Source organism: Xenopus laevis, chromosome 3L (genome assembly GCF_017654675.1).
Source record: "Xenopus laevis strain J_2021 chromosome 3L, Xenopus_laevis_v10.1, whole genome shotgun sequence".
NCBI lineage: Eukaryota > Metazoa > Chordata > Amphibia > Anura > Pipidae > Xenopus > Xenopus laevis.
This window is the reverse complement of record NC_054375.1, coordinates 135,621,583-135,645,911: the sequence shown is the minus strand read 5'-3', so window position 1 is coordinate 135,645,911 and position 24,329 is coordinate 135,621,583. Positions and strand designations below refer to the sequence as shown.

General features: G+C 40.3%; 1 protein-coding gene across 3 annotated transcripts in view; it reads left to right on the top strand.

The window, feature by feature from the left end:
* The first annotated feature begins 5,774 nt into the window (after positions 1 to 5,774).
* adam28.1.L (ADAM metallopeptidase domain 28, gene 1 L homeolog) overlaps positions 5,775 to 24,329 on the top strand; it is a 45,359-nt gene continuing 26,804 nt past the window's right edge. For 2 of the 3 annotated variants that reach the window (XR_001934928.2, XM_018253479.2), the window contains exons 1-5: positions 5,775 to 5,983; positions 14,470 to 14,552; positions 17,641 to 17,717; positions 22,502 to 22,580; positions 22,970 to 23,046. Coding sequence is in view for 1 of the 3 variants with exons in the window: in XM_018253479.2 (XP_018108968.1) it covers positions 5,923 to 5,983; positions 14,470 to 14,552; positions 17,641 to 17,717; positions 22,502 to 22,580; positions 22,970 to 23,046 (377 nt within the window). In the remaining 2 variants the exon portion in view is untranslated. Of the gene's footprint in view, positions 5,984 to 14,469; positions 14,553 to 17,640; positions 17,718 to 20,739; positions 21,345 to 22,501; positions 22,581 to 22,969; positions 23,047 to 24,329 lie in introns of those variants that run through there. The other variant, XM_041587003.1, reaches the window with a different exon arrangement.

The window sequence follows — 24,329 nt, the reverse complement described above, 5'->3', positions numbered from 1 at the left end:
TGATGTTACTGTTCCTTTAAGGTGAACTAGTCCTTTAAAGAGGCCAGGGGTTTTTATTTTAGTTTCTTTTATTTGGTTTGAAATGCCTGCTTTGGTAGGCAGTGATTTTCCTTCATACACTCTGAGAATGACTGCGTATCAGTTAGTCTGTTACAATATACACTTTGCCTCATAAAGAATCTAGAGGGAAGTCTGTCTGGACTTCGGTTTTCTCAGGCAGAGGATGTTGGTAGACCGCAGACGTGTCATGTGCTTTTATTTTTAAAAGCTCTTAGAGAAGACTCAGCATAATGTACTTTCCAGACAGCAGTCTAAATGCAAAATACAAAGCAAGGCAAATAGAATACCAGGTAACTGATCCTTAATGTGGACCTGTCACCCAGACATAAAAAACTGTATAATAAAAATCAAATATTGCCTGCAGCTATGCTATGCCTTAGGCATAGAGGCGGGGCAGGCAATAAATTTCACTTTCCATTCAGCACTTACTAGATGTCACTGCTCTCCCCACATTCCCCCTCTCTCACCAGCACATGGGGATGGACATCAGGTCCCCCATTCTGGTGCACAAACAAGATTCTGAGATGATACAAGGCTTGTCTTAATAACAGTGTCCACAAAATGGCTCCTGCCTGCTTGTTATAATTATGAATTCCCAGACGGAAGGAAACAAGATTCAAATGATTTATACAGTTTAATTAAAATTTATTTTGCTTGAGTAACATTATAAAATAGGATTTGGAATTATTTTTTCAGGGGTGACAGGTCCCCTTTAATGAACATTTTCATTTCTAGGTTTGTTTTTTTCCTGTGAGTGCAGCAGTCTGGTATTTTCTTATTTTGGAAATCACTCAAACCACCTAGCAGTGCTAGATGCACAGTAAAGTGTAAGAGGGAACAAATTGCCTTTGGGTAGTCTTCTATGTAGCTCCTCCATCTGCTCCTCATGAATAGACCACTGTTGAGTGAAAGCTATACTGCATTCATGGAGCATTGCAGTTTTTGAATGCAAAGACTTGCCCCAATCCATGTCCATGTTTTGCACATTGCACCCTGCCCTGCACGTATTAACTCAATCTCTGGGTCTCACGGTAGATAAATGGTCTGAATGAGATTATTTTGAATGAGCTCCATAAATTGAATCATGAGGATGCCCAAGGATAGGCCTGTGGATAACATAAAGCAGCAGACCAATAGATTTTACAGCTTTGTGGCAATCCTAAATAAGTAGAGAATGGTAGAGAATGGTAATGAGTTGGCTGACAAAGGCTTTAGTGAGGGATGGAAAATACACACAGTACGAGTCTCTGAAATGAAAAGGCTTGCTACATGTTGTCATAGAGTGACTAAGGAAATGTTTAAAAAGGTGATTTTTCCATTTAAGTTCTCCATAGAGGGACATGTAAGCTCCAGAAAAAGTGTTGTTAACTGAGAATGGTTTCTCTGTTCAAAGACCTTAGTTGTCAGGTCCTGGAAGCTGGAGTATCCTGGAAGGAACAAGCAGGCCAGTTACTCCACTCCATTCCGTAAATCCAGCTTGCATATTGGAGCTCAATTTCCATATAAAGGCTGTCCTGTGGAAAAGTATCAATTCTAGTGGGACTATTAGGAAGTTCTCTCAGAGCAGAAAGGTTACCTGTCTGTGTAAGGAATTCCCAGGGGGACTGGAGGTGCTGCCTGCAACTGCAAGACCAAGAGGGAGCCCGTGACAGAGTCTGAGTAAGACATTGAGGAAAAGCCAGGAGACTGAGCAATGCTCCAAAGAAGATCGTGAGTACGGTGGTGACCCAAACTTATGTTTTGGCTAGTAGTCTACAGGTGCCCAGTGGGCAGGATTTATTTTTATGTAACATTGCTAACATTTCCTATTAGAAACCAGTGAACATATTCCCTCTTCTCTGAGCCTTTCCAACTGTGGCAGGTTCTGTCACCCCCATCAGATCATTATATTTCTACACACTTATTATAGTAAGTATTATATTGCAAAATAGGACATAGAATAAGCATTTGATGCCAATTAAACTAAAGTGTAGTCGATGGCCCCCAGCACTTGGAAAAGCCCACAGTGCGGTAGAAGTCTAGATTAAGGTTTCTTGAAAAATTTGGCAGTAACACCTTAACAACGTTATTCGGAATCCTGTTGAATTTTTGTAGTTTTGAGCCAATGAGATCCGATGTGACCGAATTGAAAGCTGTATTGTCCAGGAAGTAACTGCGAGTACAGTAGTCCAAGCTTTATTGTACTTCAGTTCTTGATGAACCAAGACATTGACAGTGGAGCAGTTATAATCAGGGACCTTATCCAAAGAGGACATGGTCCTGCCAAACAAACAAGGCCTCTTGAATCTGAGTGATTTGGTGCAGCCGAGAAAGCTACTGCCTGTGCCTTACTATTTCCCTCCTCTTTCTGTCAGGTCTAAGGGCAATGGCATTAACACAGATGGTAAAACATCCAAAGATACAGTTTTATTGATGCCAGTGTGAATTATTAGTGGTAAAACATTAGAATCACTAAAAACGAATAAGGTAGAAATATTGTATTTCATATACTGAGCTTTATGCACCAGCCTAAATGCTCAGTATCTCAATAGCAGTAATGATCCAGGCCTTCAAAGTTGTCACAGGGGGTCACCATCTTGGATTCTGTTATGAGTGCTACTGACACACACATGCTTATTGTGCTCTGAGCAGCTGCTAAGAAGCTACTGGTTATGGCAAATCATCAGGCAGATGATGAGGTTTACCTGTCACATAAGCGGCACTGGCCCGGGATTCTTACACCCCGTGGTTCTCACTGGAAGAAACCTGAGCTGGCGCAGTTTTCACATGTTAGGAGGTAAGTAAATGCGATCACTTGGGGGTGCCTAACTTTTGGCACACCAAGTATAACAGGACTTTCCTTCTCCTTTAACCACCGGAAAATGCATTAAAATGCATTGGGCAGAGCACAGCAAAATTATTATTTAAATTATTATCTATTTCCCATGAATTCTTGCAAGAATTTCACATATTGGGGTTAAAAATAACATTCTGTAAAGTCCAAAGCTATAATAAATTAGGACAGATTTTTAAACTTTTCCAACCCATTTTGTGAAAAACTAAAAGTTTTCAAATTATTTTACATATCTTGGGCACTGTATTTATTGCCAGCTATCACCCAGGTCATTGTATAGAAATCTGTGGGAATATTTTCTAAAAATGAATTTATGTTCCCAGTTTATTAAAAGTATTTTAACCTAATTGAAAATGAATAGTCCCCTGCTTGTGCTTTGTTTCCCAAAAACTTGAATGTTAATAGAGCAGCCCTAAAGCTGGCCATACATACATATATCCGCTCATTTGGCGAGGTCGCCATACAAGTGGATCTCTCTGGATATGCCCAGCTTAAGGTGGCGATATCAGACTGATCCGATCATGACTCCTCAATCCAATGGGATTTTTCACCCTGCCCTATCCACCCCATACACTGCCCAGTAAACTGCTGACTTAATCTGTCGGCAGTTTATATCTGCTCATGTATGGGGGCCTCAAATCTTGCAATCTGTTTCACAAGCAAATAATTAATACAGTAACAATTGTACCCTTGATTCAAATTACTGTAAAAATGCCCACAACTCGTTTGGGCACTTTTTGCCATTTACAGTTTTTTTTTTTTTAGCTTTCAAGGTATTAGCAGATTATGATGAATTTTCAGGCAACTAAACACGGTCCAAAATGTTAGAAAATCCCATTGGGAGGGAGAGTATCAGAGCATTAATGCGGCCCTCTCCTGGCAAATCTAATAATGATGAGTGGGTCAAAAGAACTCGACCCACACCCCAACCCGACCCCGCTCTATATATATAGACCCACCCTGCCTGTGATGTCACAAAAGGGGCAGGGGCAACACGAGGGTATAGAAAAGAATGCCACCGGCAAAAGGGGTGCTGAGGTCATCCCAAACCTGCTCAACACACGGGTATCTGGCCGGCCGGCACATCACTAAAGCCTGCATATGCGCCCATTATGATACGGTGGCTGGCACAGGGCAAATGGTCAGATCAACACAATTTGGCACATATCATAGTTGGCCAAATTAGGTAAAGATCTTCTCATTTGCCAACCAATCTTAACATTCACAGGCAGCTTTAAAGTGATACTGACACTAAAAAACTACTTTTTAAAATATGAAAGTATATAAAAAAGTTACATATAGTTCATGTTCATTGCTTTTTGTGCTTTTTGCTGAGAGGTTTGTTTTCGTAAGTAAGTGTTAGTTGAAGTTCCTAAACCTGACTGTTTTGCCAACCTGACTGTCCCATCTCAACCAGTTATTTTCCAACTGGCTTCTATCAGCTGCCATTATGATCCAACCGTTGGCCCTTGGGCCCAGACTGTAAAGGTGGCCATAGACGCAAAGATCTGCTCGTTTGGCAACATCGCCAAACGAGCGGATCTTTCCCCGATATGCCATTAACAAACATGGTTATATCGGGGGTAATCTGATTGTTCGGCCGTATGGCCAAACGATCTGATTACGATGTGCCATGGGCTCGGACGGGATCGGTCGGGTCAAAATCAAACCTGACCGATCGACCGATCTCCGCCGGACGAAAGATGTCGGCACATGCCACACACGATCCGAAAATCGTACGAATCCTCGATTGGTACGATAGGATCTGTGTGTCTATGGCCAGCTTCAATTACCAAATTGGCCAGATTTCCACTCAATTAGCAACCTTGTCAAATAAGAAGATCTTAGGGTCTGTCCCAGGCCCAGACTGTGGGTTCTGGCAAATGCGACGGGCTGCTGTATGGTTCCATAGAAAGATACCATATAGTGGGCAGTTTGGGCATCTATGTACTTGGAATGGCAGGGCCTATTTCGACTCCCAGTCCAGGCCTCTTGCCACACAGGTAGGTTCGGGGATATTAGTCACCGGGCAACGAATCTCTTCCTTGCGGCGACTAATCTCCCCGATCTTCCTCCCGTCGGCTAAAAAGTAAATTACCTGGGGGCAGGCCCGAAGTTTCCTTGTGAGGCAATTAGGCGAGACTTCGGAAAACAAAGCGTCCCGTGTGCCTGCCCCCAGGTTGATTTACATTTCAGCCGACGGAAGGCAGATCGGGGAGATTAGTCGCTGCAAATAAGAGATTTGTTGCCTGGCGACTAATCTCCCCGAATCTGCTCATGTGGCCAGACCCTCATGTGCACGGGCAGCTTTAGGCTAAGAAAACGCCAGCGAAATGCACTCGCAGCGCTTCGATTTCCGAAATCGCCTGAAGTTGCCAAGCATTTCGGAAATCGAAGCGCCGCAAGTGCATTGCGCTGGCGTTTTCTCATTCAAGCAGGTAGAAGGCAGTTCGGGGAGATTGTCGCCCCACAGAAGAGTCGCCAGGCGACTAAATCTCCCCCAATCTGCCCCTACCCTTAATGCAGTCTGCCCCCAGCAGTGGCTGTCACTATGATGGGCCAGTTAGCATTGGTGGCTAATGATCAGACCAGCCCTATTTAGCCAATTATGGGCAGCTGACTAGTCAGATGTAAGGTATGAGAATTACATGTTCTTCTCTAGGTGACAATCCCTCCAATAGTACTCTCAGTTACACAGCGGAGGAATTCCTCTATAATGTCTCATTTCCCTTGGCAGCAGCGGCAGGAGCAACATCACTGACAGCCCCACTGCTGTATAAATAAATGCGCCACTCAATGTGTTTGTATATACCTGTAGGGCCCACACACACACGCCCCAAAGGGAGTCACACACAATAAAGTGTAAGTTGAACTTCCGTCTCGGCTGCTTATTGAGTAACCTGTTCGCTTGTAGTGAGTCAGTCCGCCTATAAATCGCTCGGCAGCCCAGCGCTTGTGGCTCATTCGCGGACTGCAGGAGATACTACTTGCACAAACACGGGGGGGAGAAAAACTATAGTCCCCTGGATATGGACATGCTGCTTCCTGTGCTGCTCTTCACTGCCGGACTCACGCTCCCCCAGTCTGCAGGTAAGACTCGTCCGCTCACCCACCACCTCCTCTGCCTGCTCTCTACTTAGGGACTGTGGGCAAAGCGCAGAATGGCACGGGGGGGTTGCTTTTTTTTAATAAGTCCTAATGAATCCAAAAGAAGGAAAAGAGGGGTTTTTGGGGGTTGGAAAGCACCGACCTAATTTGGATCGCCTGAAAAAAGTTCTAAAAGTAAATTAGAATAGACAGACGTTTATCTGGTGCCAGTGCTGCTGCTGGAATTGGCTCCTGAATGGGAAATTCTAGGAAAGGATCATTGATATCGAATCAATGGAATTAACAGGAACTCTCTGGGCAGAATTCATTTTTTGTGTGTGTTGTGTGTGCTTCTGTAAATAGGCGACAAGTTCCAGTGTTTTAAACTTTTTTTCCCCCGGAGGATTAACTGAAATACAGCAGGGCATCCATTATTCGCAAACCCGTTATCCAGAAAGGAAGGCCGTCTCCAATATAATCCAAACATTCCCTTTTTCTCTGTAATAATAAAACAGTAGCTTGTACTTGATCCCAACTAAGATATAATTAATCATTATTGGAAGCAAAACCATTGGGTTTATTTAATGTTTATGTGATTTTCTAGTAGATTTAGGGCAGGACTCCACGGACGATTCCGCCGTGATCCGACGGGCTGCACAAAATCGCAGGCGGCACATCGGATGCGACGGAAATAAGGTAAGGAATTCTATTGTCATATCGTGTCGCATCGTTGATGCGGCGCAACGTGATTGTCGGATGCAGATGCTGCACGCTTCGTCTGCATCCGACAGCTGTGTCGAGTTGCATCAACAATGCGACACGATCCAACAGTAGCATTACTTACCTTATTTGCGTTTTTGCGCAGCGTCTCGGATCGCAGCGGAATCGTCCGTGGAGTCCTGCCCTAAAGGTATGAAGATCTAAATTCCGTAAAGATCTGTTATTCAGAAAAATCTAAGGTCCCGAGCATCCTGGATATCGTATCAGGGACCTCCTATCCAGTTGAGTTACAGACAGACTTGGGCATCCGTTTACTTAGGGGTGATAGACAGCGGTAATGACCTGGGGCGAAAAAATGGCATAAAAAGCACAAGAGCAGATTTACTAAAGTGTGAACACTTCTGTCATTGCACATTTTCTGGTGCACATATACATTATATGATCCCATCCACTCTACGTAAATTGTCTCATATTTCCAGAACTGTCGCAAAATATAGACAAAATTATCGCCAATTATGATGTGTGAAACAAAGTCAGTGGAGGAGATGTATAAAGTTTTTTTTAACATGACCAGAAAAAATTGCATTGGGGAAGACTGGTACATATAAATGTAGTATTAGTGAATGAATTAAGAATAATTAATTATATGTCAAAATAATTGATTCCTGATATTGCTTCATTGGCCATAAGTAATATTTAATAAAACATTAATAAATTGCTAATAAAAATGTCAATCATATTTTAAAAATAGAGTCTATGGGAGTTGGTCTTCCCGTAATTCTGAGTTTTCTGGTTTCCAGATAACGGATCCCATACCTGTATGAAGATCTCCAAATACTAAAAATAAATACAAATATTTTTTCTATAGAATTACAGAAAAGGTGCAGCAAAAAACCCCTACAGAACTCATGCGGATCTGACCGAAACTCATTTTATTTTTACATGGGAAGTGATGTGTTGCATGTTGACTTTGAAGGAAAGGAAAGACCTAAGGCTTTTAATTTCTTTGCTTTGTAGATGGAATCTAGGGAATTCTGCAGGACCTACACTTTTGCTACATCTTTGGAAAGTTCTTCCTAGTAAACACACTAGGGCTCATTGACTAAGTAGTTCAGAGTGCAAAAAAATGCAAATTTCTCAGCTGTGTTTTTAGACATGGACGGCCCTTGGGGCAGTCATCAATACATCACTTATTTATGCTGTTAAATGGGTCAATGGACACATATGCAAACAGAGCTCATCACAATACAAGTGTTAAATACAGTCATTGCGCCAGATGCACTAACAGAGCAACTGGCAAATGGACAGTAGGAATGATCCTTTACTGTAGCGGTGGTAAATGTGAGCAATAACGGCATTGCACATGAATTGGTGCAAAGTTGCACCATAAGCCCTACTATATGAGGAATGACCATACATAGTGGGCCAAGATATACAAGGACATCCATATTAAGCGTCAGACTGGGGGGCTGCTGTCTCGGGGCCCACCACACCCCCTGCTCCTGACACAAAGGCCCCTCTGGCCCACCTGCCTGAGCTGCGACCCCCTGTACCTAACTTCTTCCTCTTGCAGCTGCGTCGGGTGCAAGGGAGGGAGGTGTGAAGCCACGCCAAAGGCATCACAAAGGGGGTGGATCTGGACTGGCAGTGCCCATGAGAGCTGTTTTTTTTCCTGGTATCCCGCCAGCCCATTCCGACCCTGTCCATACTGTAGCCCCTCATATTGAAGCACAACTCCCAGCATCCCCCATTGTGGCTTAACAACAGCCGGAGGCTACAGATGACTTTCTATAGGTGTTATTGGATCCTAAGTCTGTGTTCTAATTAGAGCTGGAGAAACTGTCCTCTTGAGCTATTTGGCTGATTTCTAAACAGTAACATTCCCATGTACCCCTCCCTTTACCCTTAGGCCTTTGTTTCTGTGCCTTGTATTTAATTGCACAGTAGTCTTCCCGACTCCAAACCTACATGCCATATAATGTCTTCTGTAGATGGAACACATGTGAACAACATGGTAATAGTGACAAAACAAAAAAATTGGGGTCACTGTAAATGTAAAGCGATCCATACAGTTCCACTTAGTCATAATGCAACCCCCCAAAATTATTATCATTACTTACAACATATTTTTTAAGCATCTATTCTGCATATTCGCCTGATCACACTGCGTCTACTTTGGAGCCGTTAATCGCACAGCATTGCTAATCTCCAGTCTTGTACCTGCTTTTCAAGTTTTGTTTCAGATGAAACACAATGTGTATGCCACTTCACATAATTCCTAGGTAAAAGTTGAAAACCGTTTTATCTGGAGTATGTGTCAACACGGTGTCTAAACTAACTGTGAAAAGGTGCAGCTTGTAGGTAGCCTTTAATACCCTTTGCTTAATCTCCTCCGGCACAGGTGAAAAAAAAAATCAGAACATAACTTTGCATTGGTGGAATTGGGAATTGCTTGTGGCAAAACATTAGAATTGTGTAAGTGCTAGAAAAGATGTAGGTGAAGGTGATGTCTGACACTTACATACCAAGTCCCATTGCCTTAATCCAACATATCCATGAATAAAATAGAACCCAGGCATGTTGGTATAGTGACCTGGTAACCACCAAAGAGAGTCTAGTGTCACATGTTGCATTTCTTCCACCTGCGGCAAACAAGATCCATTGCCTCCCGCCCTGTCAGTGCACAAATATGGCGGATTTTGGCTCAGAAATAGGGATGGGTGAATTTTTTTCGCCTAGTTTTGCCGTGGAAACGACGGCCATAGACTCCAATTGGAGAAAAATTTGTTACGCGTCAAAAAAAAAAGTGTCGTCCATAGAAATGGCAAATTTTTGGCAAAGCGAAACAACAGATTCGCCCATCCCTACTCAAAAATACACACTTAAGCACTATCACTATAAGACTAGCCTTTTAACTCTTGAAATAGTAAGAAAACATATAAGGAAGTGAAAATTCCTCATTTATAAACGAAACAACCTTCTTGTGGGTTTGAAAGATGTGTGGGTCCTCATGTGACCTCTTTCAAAGCAGAACTGTCTATCTGTATGTCTGGAGAAATAACAACTCTTCAGCTTATGTATCATGTGCAAAACCGACTCAGGGGCTCCATACGCTTCATTATGTGATGTCATCATTGTGATATAATTCATCTGCAAGTGTGATACGGCAGATACTTGGCCCACTAAACATAGGATTTGAACAGTGTTGCTCTAGATCTCAGTTTCTTACCCGTAGGTCCTGCCTAGACATTGCTCACCACTATTCTTCAACATTAAAGGCAAAATCAAACCCCCTTTTCACATAAGCTCAGTTGGGAATTTGGAAAAAGGTGTATAAGCAGCATCTGAACTTGCAAAAATAAATATAACGTTTGTATTTTTCTTTTATATAGATATACTTTATATAGATATACTCGATTCCACAGATTGAGAGAAAATCATAAAGTCTGCCTGTGCTGCCAGGACAATTTATATGGGGGGCACAATACAACACCTTCATCACCTTTTTCTGTTGTTAAATGATAAATTCTGGGACTTGAAGTCCCTCTGCTTTCCATAGTGGGTGGTGCACAGATTCTCTGGAAAGTAAAGGGACTTCAAGTCCCGGAATTCATCACTTCACAAACAAACAAGGCCATGGAGGGTTTGTATGACTCTGGTCACTTGGGAAATGGTTTGAACTAATATATTTTTATTAGTACAAACCATTTCCCAAGTGACCCTAGGCCCATAACATAACCCAAACTGATCAAGCTAATGTCAAAAAGGGGGTATAGGCATTCTGGGAGATGTAGTCTAACAACATTTTGCTATAAAACAAAAGTCAAGCCTACTTACGCTTCTTTTAAGAGATTTGCTTTGCCACTGGACATAGTATCCAATATGATGCTGTACACGTCATATAATGTAATAAAGTGTGTGTATATATATATATATATTTGTCCAACCAGATCGCACTCCATGTATAAAATATAGCCTTTATTTAGCTTGTTAAAATGTAGCAAAAAAGTGACATTCTTAGTAACAAAAGCAGTAGCGTCATATGTAGCAAGACACTTATCTTTAGGAAGTCCAATATAAACGCTCAGTTTGGCCACACTCACGCGACGTTTCGGGAAGCATCAGTTCCCTTTCTCAAGCGTATTTTTCGTGTAGCAGCGTGTAGGACTCCATTGCACAAATCTTTCGCTTCCTTGTCAGGCGGAGCTTGCGTGGTAAGTAACTGTGATGACGCGTCCTCACAAGGGGGACGGATCTGCACGTCAGTAACCACACAACTCCACCCACCCGTTGCTATCCCAGATCCATAGTTACAACTGAGAAAGAGTATGCTAATATACTGTTAGACAGCAAATTATATGGGCGTTTTTCACTATACTAGATGGTCATAATCTCTTAAGAACATCAGAATATTAATATAAATGAGGAGTTACAGAATTATTCGCCAGGAATTGAAAAAATAGAAAAAAATGAAAAAATTGAAAAAAAATTGAAAAAAAATAATAAAAAAATAGAAAAAATACAAAAACATTCAAAACAATTCAACAAAATATATACAAAAAATATATACAAAAAAATAGAAAAAATCAAGAAAAATATGCAAGCAGATATTAAACAGATTACGAAAAGATCTTGGGGTCCAAGGAAAGAAGGCATGTACAGATGTAGGGGTTGCGCCCAGTGTCGCTATGTACTTGTGGGTCCTGAGTTTGACCATCCCCATAGGGATCAGAAGTATCAGATTAGGGGTTACAACACATGCGATACCAATTTTGCCGTATACATGCTGGTTTGTCCGTGTGGGCTGGTCTATGTTGGGGAAACCACCCAAAAGGTTAAGGATAGGTTTTCCCAGCATAGATCAACTATACATACGGGCAACAGGTCACTGCCAGTTTCCAGACACTGTCTGGAACATGGACATACATCTGATGATTTGAAATTTAGGGTTATCCAACACGTTCCACCTCTGAAGAGAGGAGGGGATTGTGCCTTAGCACTAAAAAGAGCAGAAGTCAAATGGATTGATAGGTTGGGCACACTTAGTCCACAAGGTCTAAATCGTGACTTTGATTTGCATCTTTTTTTGTAATTACCATTTCTATAAGCAGATATGCCTCTTGCAATTGATTTGTGCAAGTATTACTCTGCGTATCTTTTCGTAATCTGTTTAATATCTGCTTGCATATTTTTCTTGATTTTTTCTATTTTTTTGTATATATTTTTTGTATATATTTTGTTGAATTGTTTTGAATGTTTTTGTATTTTTTCTATTTTTTTATTATTTTTTTTTAAATTTTTTCTATTTTTTCTATTTTTTCAATTCCTGGCGAATAATTCTGTAACTCCTCATTTATATTAATATTCTGATGTGTTTAAGAGATTATGACCATCTAGTATAGCGAAAAACGCCCATATAATTTGCTGTCTAACAGTATATTAGCATACTCTTTCTCAGTTGTAACTATGGATCTGGGATAGCAACGGGTGGGTGGAGTTGTGTGGTTACTGACGTGCAGATCCGTCCCCCTTGTGAGGACGCGTCATCACAGTTACTTACCACGCAAGCTCCGCCTGACAAGGAAGCGAACGATTTGTGCAATGGAGTCCTACACGCTGCTACACGAAAAATACGCTTGAGAAAGGGAACTGATGCTTCCCGAAACGTCGCGTGAGTGTGGCCAAACTGAGCGTTTATATTGGACTTCCTAAAGATAAGTGTCTTGCTACATATGACGCTACTGCTTTTGTTACTAAGAATGTCACTTTTTTGCTACATTTTAACAAGCTAAATAAAGGCTATATTTTTTACATGGAGTGCGATCTGGTTGGACAAATATAGTATGAGAAGCGGAATTACTCACCGCCATTGAGATCAGCACCCTATACTCCAGTATTGACAAAGAACCCTGTGATTAGTGCATCACAATTGTTGGAATTGTATGTATATATATATATATATATATATATATATATATATATATATATATATATATATATATATATATATATATATATATACATACACACAAACTTTCAGGCAACCGCACTCTAATCCGGATTTAAAGCGTATTTGTGGGTGCAGGTTCAAAGTAGTTGTACTTAATTTGTCACACAGAACCGCACTCTAAAGTCTTTTTTAGTGAATCAAATCACCTCCTTTATTAGCATGTTTGTCCAACGTTTCGGCCCCCCTTGGGGCCTTTTTCAAGGATGAAAAATAAATAAAAATAAATAAATAAATATATATATATATATATATATATGTATATGTATGTGTATATATATATATATATATATATATATATATATATATATATATATATATATATATATATATATATATATATACACATACACATCTCGTAGGCTCCCTTATATCTAAATATTTAAAAATGATTTCCTTTTTCTCTGTAATAATAAAACAGTATTGATCCAAACTAAGATATAATTAATAAATATTGGAAGCAAAACCAGCCTATTGGGTTTATTAGGGGGCTGATTTATCAAGTGTCGAATTTCGAAGTAATGGGAGTTTTTTTGAACTCCCATAACTTCAAAATTCGAATAAAGAAGACCAATGGAAATTTATTAAAAATTTTAACTTTGGGTGAATAGGCAATCGTTCGAATCGAAGTTTTAGGGCATTCAAATCGAAGGATTTGCCCCAAAAAACTTTGATTTTTCAAAGTCCACCAAATGACCAGATAGGTTCTAGGAGATCTGTTTCTTTCATACATGAGGAAATACAAATATAGTGGGTCTTTTAGAGCCGTAGAAAAAATGTATTGTACTTTCCAAGAATTCCTATACTCTGTCCATGGTTTTTAACTTGTTTGCCTAAATTGACTTACACCTAAAGCAATGCCGGCGCTTTCCGAGTTAATTTTAATTCTTTAATTAGTAAGAAATTTGCTCATTGCCAAAAAATGACCAAAAAGGGAAGTTTTTAAACACTTCACTCTTATCAAATCATGTGTGTGGCAACATCTGGTTTCATGACATGTTCTTCTTAAATGATGATTACACATTGTGATAATGACTCGTATATCCCTCGCTTCTCATATTCAAATGGAGATATTGAACTGTTGTCAGAATACAAGGTGTTTACTCCTGCATGAAAACAATGGGAAATACTGTGTAAACTAGAGTTGTTTTTATTGCCTGGGGGAATCTATTTCCTGGTCTTGATGTGACTAGTTCTATTTATTTATTTATTTTAAAAAACAACAGCAGCTCTATCTTGCTTTATGGCAGGGAAGCAAAATATATTCCCAGGATCAGTGGAGCCACTGTCCCACAAAACAGGATGCATTGCCTTTTATCTGAAAGGCTCATAAACATTTGCTACACTTTCAGTAAATAGCAATTAAAGAACAAGGAAGGGCTATTTTACTGGGTGGTGAGAACCTGTAGTGAAATGGATGGATCCTGGCATTGGCAGACTGAGTATGAGGAGCCAGTCACTTGCAGAATTACTGCAAAAAGTTAATAGTCAAGTGATAAGGGCTTTGCCCGAGACATGTTGTGAAATAAAACTTTTTGCAGTAAATCTGAAAGTGCCTGCCTCTACTTCACTTATACCAATATATTTGCCTTTTATGGACAAAGGCAGGGCAGAAAGCATGTAAAAGGCAACACTTGGAACCAGTTATTTATACAGAGTATGAGGGTTGATCTGGGTTCTCATAGATACCTCATAGATATACTTAATTATAATTTGCCTTCAGAATTGTACTATGCTAATTGCTCTTCTCTCTAATTTCCAGCCTCTTTCAAGTTAACATTTGAACCATATTATGAAGTTGTATTCCCAAAGAAGATTCATACTCAGCACAAGAGGGATGTTCAGGTATGTCCCCTGCCTGCTGCTGATGTTTCCTTATTCTCATACAGCATTTACAGTGTAATAAAAATCACAATGTTTTCAATAGGTCTGGTAATTTCATTTCAGACAGCTGAATAGTTATTGCTACTTGCTGTGGCTTTTCTATCATACGTCTTGATTGTGTATAAGTTGAGAAGACACTTAGGGGCCTATTTATCATGCTGTTCAAAAAGTGGAGTGAAGCATTGCCAGATCTTTGCTTTTGTTTTCTAACTGTTGAAATCTGATTGCTGATTGGTTGCTTTGGGCAACAACAATGGTAATGCTTCACTTCACTTTTTACACAGCATGATAAATAGGCCCCATAGAATTGACTATTTTTCACGTTATTAAAGGAGGTTCACTAAGCTCAGATATAGTCATATTATGTCTAGTATTTACCACACATGTCACGCTTTGTGCCTTTGTTAACATAATAATACATGTGATTTACTATGGAACCATTGTTGTCATGTTTTGTGTTCTCAAAGGAGGTATGTTGAAGTTGTAGTTCTGCAAATTCATTGTTGCAACTATACCTTCCTAAAAGTAATACCAATAGATTTATATCTGATGGAAATATATGTTTATTAAAGTGTTGTTTCCCAAAAAAACAACATAAGTGTTAGTGTATAATTATTGTGTGTTTTTTAAAGCTCATTTGTTGTCCTACGGTGTGCATTAACACCATGCAACATAGAATAACCCATTAGAAATAGCTAATCCACATATTTATTAGTTCTTAGTAGACCTGCTGACTGAGTATGCGCATGGCATTAATCTAGAAGGGAATTTGTTTTCGGTGCTTATAGCAAAGTAAATTATTACATCACTTGGTAAAACAATAAGGGGCACATTTACTATTGGAATATCGAAGTCAAAGGATTTACCGCATTTCCTGCGATCGAACGATCGAAGGAAAAAACGTTCGATCGAACAATTAAATCCTTCGAATCGAACGATTCGAAGGATTTTAATCCATCGATCGAACGATTTTCCTTCGATCCAAAAAAGATAGGAAAGCCTATGGGGACCTTCCCCATAGGCTAACATTGGTGCTCTGTAGGTTTTAGGTGGCGAAGTAGGTGTTCGAAGTTTTTTTTAAAGAGACAGTACTTCGACTATCGAATGATCGAATAGTCGAACGATTTTTAGTTCTAATCATTCGATTCGAAGTCGTAGTCGAAGGTCGAAGTAGCCAATTCGATGGTCGAAGTAGCCAAAAAAATACTTTGAAATTCGAAGTATTTTTTATTCTAATCCTTCACTCGAGCTAAGTAAATGTGCCCCTTAGGGGTATATTTATCAAAGAGTGAAGTTAATAGTGAAGTTCCGCCACTTCCCATTCATTTCTATGGGGTTTTTAAAGGCGTACAGTATTTATCAAAGGGCGAAATTTCACTTTCACCCATTGATAAATACGTCTTTCAAAATCCCATAGAAATGAATGGAGAGCTGCGGAATTTCACTCTAGTGGCGGAACTTCACTCTTTGATAAATTTACCCCATAGTCTTTACCATAAACAATGAGGACCACATAAACTTTAGAAAGTTTTCCTAGGGCCGAGATTGGGTTTAAAGAAGAAGGAAAAGTAGAGTCACTGGGGGTGCCAATATATTAAGGGAATACGGAGCCTCCATTCAATTTATTTTTCCCAAAGGACATTGCCTTGAGCGTCAGTTTACTGGGCAGCTAATGTTGCAAGTGGGAAGAGTTTGGATATTTTGGTAAATTTGGTAAACTTCAAATCAAATCTCATCCTGATGCACTTATGGGCTGTAGCATTCAGCAATCACAGTGTCGCTGCTTGAATGAAAATTTCTTAACAGTGCCAGATCTGGCATTTTTTAGCCAAAATTGTTTACATGTCCCATTAGCCTCAAGTTTGCTCCCCTGAGTTGGACGGGGCTTGTGCGGAATTACATCTTGGGAAACTTGGCACCAATGGCATAGCTTGGCACCAATGTTAGCCTATGGGCTAATTAAATGATAAACATGTCAAACTTACTGCCCACTGCAGATAAGAGAAAACACACCCAAACACGCCGTTCAAAGTCTTCCCTCATATGACTTGTACACAACAGCAAATTGTTGATTATACAGAATAATGCTTTAAATCATATAAAACCAATGGCACGCCATGCTTTTCCTGGGTTCACTCTCTTCAGCTTTTTGCTGTAAATGTACAGACAGGCGCTTTCATTGTGTTTCAGTTCCTCTTGAACCATCTTCAAGAGGAACTGAAACGTGTTAATGTGGGGGAATGGGAAAACTTAAATAAATTCACTTTGTTGGGCCATGCATGGGGCCATATTCATGGCCTACCCAAACAATAAGCAATTGTAGCTCCACCAGATATTATTTGGGCTGGCTAAGGTCATTTGGAGCAAGGGCCACTTTGAATTATGTGTCTCTCTTACTTTTTAAATATTCACTGAAGGGCACAATCAGCCCTGCTAATTTAATCAGGAGCAATAAACTGTTCTACAGTAAGGGGCCGATTCACTAAGGGTCGAATATCGAGGGTTAATTAACCCTCGATATTCGACTAGGAATTAAAATCCTTCGACTTCGAATATCGAAGTCGAAGGATTTAGCGCAGATAGTTCGATGGAACGATCGAAGGATAATTCCTTCGGTCGAACAATAAAATCCTTCGAATCGAACGATTCGAAGGATTTTAATCCAACGATCGAAGGAATATCCTTCAATCAAAAAAAGTTAGGCAAGCCTATGGGAACCTTCCCCATAGGCTAACATTGACTTCGGTACCTTTTAGATGGCGAACTAGGGGGGTCAAAGTTTTTTTTAAAGAGACAGTACTTCGACTATTGAATGGTTGAATAGTCAAACGATTTTTACTACGAATCCTTTGATTCGAAGTCATAGTCGAAGTAGCCCATTCGATGGTCGAAGTAGCCCAAAAAAACTTCGAAATTCAAAGTTTTTTTTACCTTCGAATCCTTCACTCGAAGTTAGTGAATCGGCCCCTATATCTTTGGTTTTATTTATTTTTTTACTTTTATTTAGGGAACAGTTGACTTCATGAACTATTGTTTTATGTTATCCCAGGGCAAGTATCCTGATGTGGTGCAGTATGGTCTACACATAGGAGGGAAGCATCTGGTCTTACACCTGGAGAAGAATGAGTAATATGTTTGTGTTTGTCTCGTACAGTTCTTATCATTCAATGTACTTCCGTTTCATTTGCTATTCCGGTGCAAAGGTATTGTAATACTCCTTAAAATACAACATTCTTTTATCAGGAGTTGATTCTACTGCATTGAAAACTATTGCTAGGTAAAATGAGGGCATGTTACAGCACTGGCTATGGCTGTAGAAAAAAAAACAGGTTTTTCCAATATACTGTAGCTCCTAATTCGACAAAGCCGTAGTGTTTCATTTAAAAGGGAACACAACCATGGTTTTTAAATATATTTGCAAATGTGATTGCTATTACCTGGCTGTTTATATTCTCTGCACTGCTTGTTCTGATACCAGCTGATTCACAGAGCTGGGGCCATACACAGGGAGATCCGCTCGTTTGGCAATGTTGTCAAACGAGCGGATCTCTTCCCAATTTGCCTACATTGAAGTGGGCGATATCGGATCAGAATGGAGGCCAAACGGGCGGTCGGATCGTGGGACCGCATCACTGAAAAGATGTGGCCTTGATCCGACAGGATTTTTTACCCTGTCCGATCGTCACCTGACCGACTTTCGCCCGGATATCAATCAGGAAAGCCCGTTGGAGGGCTCTACACACGTGACGATGGTCTGTCGGCAGCTTTTATCGGCTGTGTATGGGGGCCTTAAGGGCTTCTCTTATATTGTTTCAAGAGTTAGAACCAGAGACCAGAAAGGGGTAAAAAATATTGCTCTCTATATCAATGCCATTTCCAAATATGTTTAAATAGACATTTTCAGTGGTTTTAATGTACAGTATATCGGAAAGTTGCTTACAATTAGATTTCATTCATTGTGCAAAAAAAATAAAGGTGTGGACAGCTCCTTTAAAGGGGGTTGTTCACCTTCCAAACACTTTTTTTTCAGTTCAACTGTTTTCACCAGAAACATTAGACTTTTTTCATTTACTTTCCATTTTTTATTTTTTACAGTTTTTCCAAATCTAAGTTTAGAGTTTAATGCTTGTGTCTATGGTGTTTGAGTCTGCGAGCTCAATAATTCAGGTGCAGCTTCTGAACTGTTACAATATTACAACATTTAGTTGATACATTTCTCAGCAGCTTCTCTGGAGCTTTAGCGACGTTTGTATCAATTCTAACAGCTGCCTTTAATACCCCCCAAAAAAAACATTTTTTTGGGGTATAACTGGCAGTACATGAAACTTGCAACACTTCCTATCCAGAGAAAGTCAATGCAAAACACCCTACAATGAGTAATAATAATTAAAAATGCTTATACAACACCCCTTGATCCATATCCCTAAGGATTTGCTTTCCACTGCACCAGAGGCTGCCATGTTTCTTGTGTTCATGTTTCAAGATGTCAACCTCTAAACATCTGAACTTGGGTTATTTTTTGCACATTGGGTACTAGAAATGAAATCTGCTGTTGAATGATGAATATTACTGTTGTGTGTGTGTGCGTGAGATATTGTCAGTATAAAGCCTCTAACAAGTTCTATGTAAAAGGATTATTTGACTTTTTGTGATGACCTCATGCCAGTGATAAATAAGCCATCGGCAAACAGCCGGCACATAAAAAGCTGTTTGATCAGGCAGCCCAAAAGGCTAAGCCGTTGTATGCACAGGGCATTTAGTGTTGACTGTCATGGTTGAATGTGGCACAGACAAATTATCCAACGTGAACTTTGCCATGCTTTGTAGAGATACAGTATTAACAAGATGCCCACATCATTAGAGAGGGTGCAATGGTGCAATCTGTGAGTCCCCACTTGCCTCGCAATTTGGCCAGTTGATCATTAGTGTAACTATATCATATACACTGTATTACTTTCCAAAATAGAAAATCATGCCAATCAGACATCTCATCTACTAATGACTTGGCTCATCATCAGTCAGTTGACTGGCCATGGTTCCCCTAATCAATCTACTCGATTAGCTGAGGTCAGGTTAAAGGAACATTAACACCAAAATATGAAAGTGTTTTAAAGTAATGGAAAAATAATGTACTGTTGCCCTGCACTGGTAAGACTGATGTGTTTGCTTCAGAAACACTACTATATAATGAGCAGATTTTCTTTTTGTTGTCGCACGATGCCATACAAGTCTATGGGCATCATTTCTGCGGCGAAACATGGCAAAAAAATGTGCCCATCCCTACTCGGCACAGATTCTTCCAGAGGAGTTCCACGCATCCATCTTCCGGCTCCTCCGTAAGATGACTGAGAGATCGCAATTTCTGTGTAATTCTGCGCATGCGCAGTTGTCGCAAACCAGCAAACTGCTCCAACTGCACATGCCAATCTCCCAGTCAGCTTACAGAGGAGCCAGAAGATGGATGCATGCAACTCCGCTGGAAGAATCTGTGCCGAGTAGGGATGGGCACATTTTTTTGCCATGTTTCGCCGCAGAAATGACGCCCATAGACTTGTATGGCATCGTGCGACAACAAAAAAAAAATGTTTTTTTTTTCCCCACAGGTTGAATTCTCCTTTAAAACACTTTCATTTTTTGATGTTACTGTTCCTTTAAATGCATTGTTGCCAACTTAAGGTGGCCATACACGGTCCGATAAAAGCTGCCGACAGACCGTGTCAGCAGCTTATTGGCCTGTGTATGGGGCCCCCCGACGGGCTTCACAGATCGAGATCCGGACGAAAGTCGGGCAGATCTCGATCGGATGGGACGAAAAATCCCGTCGGATCGCGGCCGCATCTATACGCCCATTACTATTCGTTAGGATCCAATCGTTGGACCCTAGGGCCCAAGATCGGATCAGCCCGATATGTGCATATCGGGGAGAGATCCGCTTGTACTCAGGTTTCTATTCTTGCCCTCTCCTTTTTATATTCCAGTCTCTTATTCAAATCAATGCATGGTTGCTAGGGTAATTTAAACCATGGCAACTAGACTGCTTTAAATACAGACCAGAGAACTGCTGAATAATAAGCTAAATAATCCAAAACCACAAATGAATAAAAAATTAAGACCAATTGCAAATTGTCTCAGACTATTACTACGTCATACTAAAAGTTGAGTTAAAAGTGAACAACCCCTTTAATGGGCACAACTGTGAGTTCAGCAGCTGAAAAACACTGGCAGAGGATACACCCAGTCTGCCATAGACCTTATAGACAGAAAAAGTGTAAAATGTGGTTTTGGAAAGATGGAGGCTGTCCTCTTCTAGGAGACAACAGATTATTTTGCACATGCAATACATCACTCAAAGAAATACTATGTACTGTTACTGTAGTTCATCCATTTATTGGCCATTCTGATTTTCATAAAACCGTAAAACCGCGCTCTACCCAAATTATAAATGAAATAATATACTATGGGAGTTATTTACTAAAACTCGAATTTATTTCATCTTTTTATTAAACAAAGCTCGACCAAACTCCCATCCACGATTTTATCTTATTTATCAATAAAACAACTTCGAAAAGTCTGGTCGTGAAAAGACTCTAGAATTGTACACATTTTTCGGATTTGACGCCTAAATTGCTCGATTTTTTTTCAGGTTGTCGTCTGACAAACCTGAATTTTTCACATTCTCGGATGAAATCGAGAGCAGATTATGAAAAATTGTAAAAGGCACATCTGCCATTGACTTCTACATGACCTTAGCAGGTATGAGATGGCGGATTTTCGGATTCTGAGTTTTAGCAGCTTCGGGGTAAAATAAATCTCAAAAAAATTAAAATTAAAGTTATTGAGTCAGCCTATGATTAAGGGGTGTTCCCGAAATGGGTTAGGCGTCCTATGCACTCCAGCTACTTAATTTTTTAATGTCTAATAAATACAATTTTTTACTCCAAGAGGCGGTGTGCCACTCTATTTTTCTTCTGAATATTAGTAATTAATAAATAACCCCCTAAATGTAATTTAGCCAACTGTGGTAGTCAGCTGAGGATTCTGGGAGTTATAGTCCACACCAGCTGGGAACCTGAATTAAACTGCAGCTGCATATGATTCTATGTAGGATACCTGATGTCCCCCTAATACACAGCTGGTCAGGGAGCCCTGTTTCCCATATGTAGGAAGCTATACAGACACTAAAGGTGGCCATACACGGAAAGATCCGCTCGTTTGGCAATGCCGCCAAACGAGCAGATCTCTCCCCGATATGCCCACCTTGATCGGTCGGATCGCATCAACGTACAGATGCGGCCACGATCCGACAGAATTTTTAGTCCCGTCCGATCGACATCTGGCCGACTCTCTGCCAGATATCGATCGGGGAAGCCCGTCGGAGGGTCCCATACACTCGGTCAGTCGGCAGCTTTTATCGGCCCGTTTGTGGCCACCATTACACTCAGGATCACTGTAGGAGGTACATTGCTGAGGCTACACACTAACAGGGAATAAAGTCCAGCTTTATAGTACATTACAGTGAGACAGTTTGTTTTGTTAGTGCCACTCAGAGCCCTGGCACACACAATACTATTTTCAATGATGGCCCTGCATTAAAACCCATTATCTGCTACTTTGTTTCCGGCATTGGCTCTGGCCTTTGTGGGCTACAATTAGGGCCGAATCCACATATTTACTTCTCTAATTAATGTTTTATTTTACAAAGTCCTAATAAGGATGATATGTTGGATGCTGCTTTCCTGTTGTTCAGATCCCATTTGCTGACAGAGAAAATGTGCCCTGTGACATTCCCTTTAGAGAAACAGTTTGCCTAAAGCCATAAATCTTGGATATATAACAAAATGATGTGTTGGGCAAATGATTTTTGTTTTTTGCTCACTAGAGCTTACAACATTCTTGTTTGTTTCCTGCAGAGACCTGCTGTCTGCAAATTACACTGAGACTTACTACCTGGCGGATGGGACACCAGTAACAACCAGCCCTAAAATCCAGGTAAAGGGTGGGGTAAAGGGGCTACACTGAGTGTAGAGAACCTGCATTTCTTATATACCACTAAAATATACACATGGCAATTAAATATTCTGCACGACATAACTATAGAAGAATCAGACTCTGCGATTGCGGGGGCGCGGGGCACTTACTAATAAGCAGTTTCAATATATGTGCATGTAAATTATTCTATTATTTAAACTATATAATCTATTCCCAAAGTTTAGGGAATAGCAACTTCTAGTTACACCACTGGCACAGGCACCAGCTAAGCCCTCCTTAATGAGCCAGTACTACAAAAATGCCAGTCTCACAGTTTAGAACATAAACATACTGCTGATTATCTGCTGAACAAAGAACTTATTTTTAATCATGATTTTTACCTTTTGCAGTATCACTGCTATTATCAAGGAAATGTGAAGAATGATAATGGGTCGCTGGCGAGTATTAGCACATGCAGTGGGTTAAGGTAAGATGGTGCTAGTTTTGCCTACTGGCTGATTCATTTATTCACTGGAGAGAATTAATTGGGAAATTATATTTTATACAAACAACAAAGTGTCACCCCAGGAATTCTGGGTCCTTGGGTTGACATCGACTTGCAGTCAGAATAAATTTAAATTAAAATAGGATATGTAGGCTATGTATGTGTTTATACAATTTGCTTTACAGCAAACACATTTCTTCATGTATACAAAGTAGGGATGCACCAAATCCAGGATTTGGTTTCGGATTCAGCTTTTTTCAGCAGGATTCAGATTTGGACGAATCCTTGTGCCCGGCCGAACCAAATCCAAATCCTAATTTACATATGCAAATACTCTATGATGGTAGGCCTATGATTGGTTTGTACTAGGGGCCTGTGCTATGCACCATATATATGGACTTATGCCATTCTTTACTTACCAGTCCACAGATTTCCAGGCTGTAGAGACAAAACAGAGAAAGTATAGTGGCAATGCAGGGGGAGGGGTACACAATCTGCAGACACATTGAACTAACTGCCTCCAGCCTTCCAGTAATATCCGGGGTTCCCTTCTCTCTAAAACAGTCATGCCTTCAGTAAGCCCAGCCCAACCCTACCCATACGCCTGGATGTATTTATACTTACTGACATAATCACACCCCCTCAGCCATAAGACAATTTGTACCCCTGATTTTTCCCCAATGTAACCATGTGCTAAACATTTCTGTTCAATGCCTAACACTGTTTATTTCCATACGGGGAGGCAATTTGGAACAAGTTGTGCAGCACAGAAGCGATTAACTTAACGCCTCTCCCCTCTCGTCTAATTATAGATAATTGCCTTAATGGCAGGAGCATTTCCCAGTCCTCACCCGTTGTTTTAATAATATTTAACTGTTGTTTATTGTTCTGCTAACACATTAATGTGCAATTGATCCCTGTGTAAATTCCAGTGTTTACCCTTGCACAACCTAGCTGCTATACTCCGCATGAAGCATGTCTTCTGTCATAGCCTTCAGCTGTATTCTATACCAAAATGATGGAAAGCTTATTGTATGTGCAAGTTAATCAAAGGAGAAACACTGTCCCACAGAATGAAGCTGAGTGTGTTTCATGCAACTAGCTCAGACTTGCTGCAAAAAGAAATGGTTTCCTTAGGGCTTCAATAGTAAATTTAATAACAGGCACAGAATTCTTTCTAGGCTTGATAACCCAGGATAATCAATCCAATTTTGCTTCAACTGGCCAGTTAACGCTAGCTGGTTGCTATGGATTATAGAATTGGA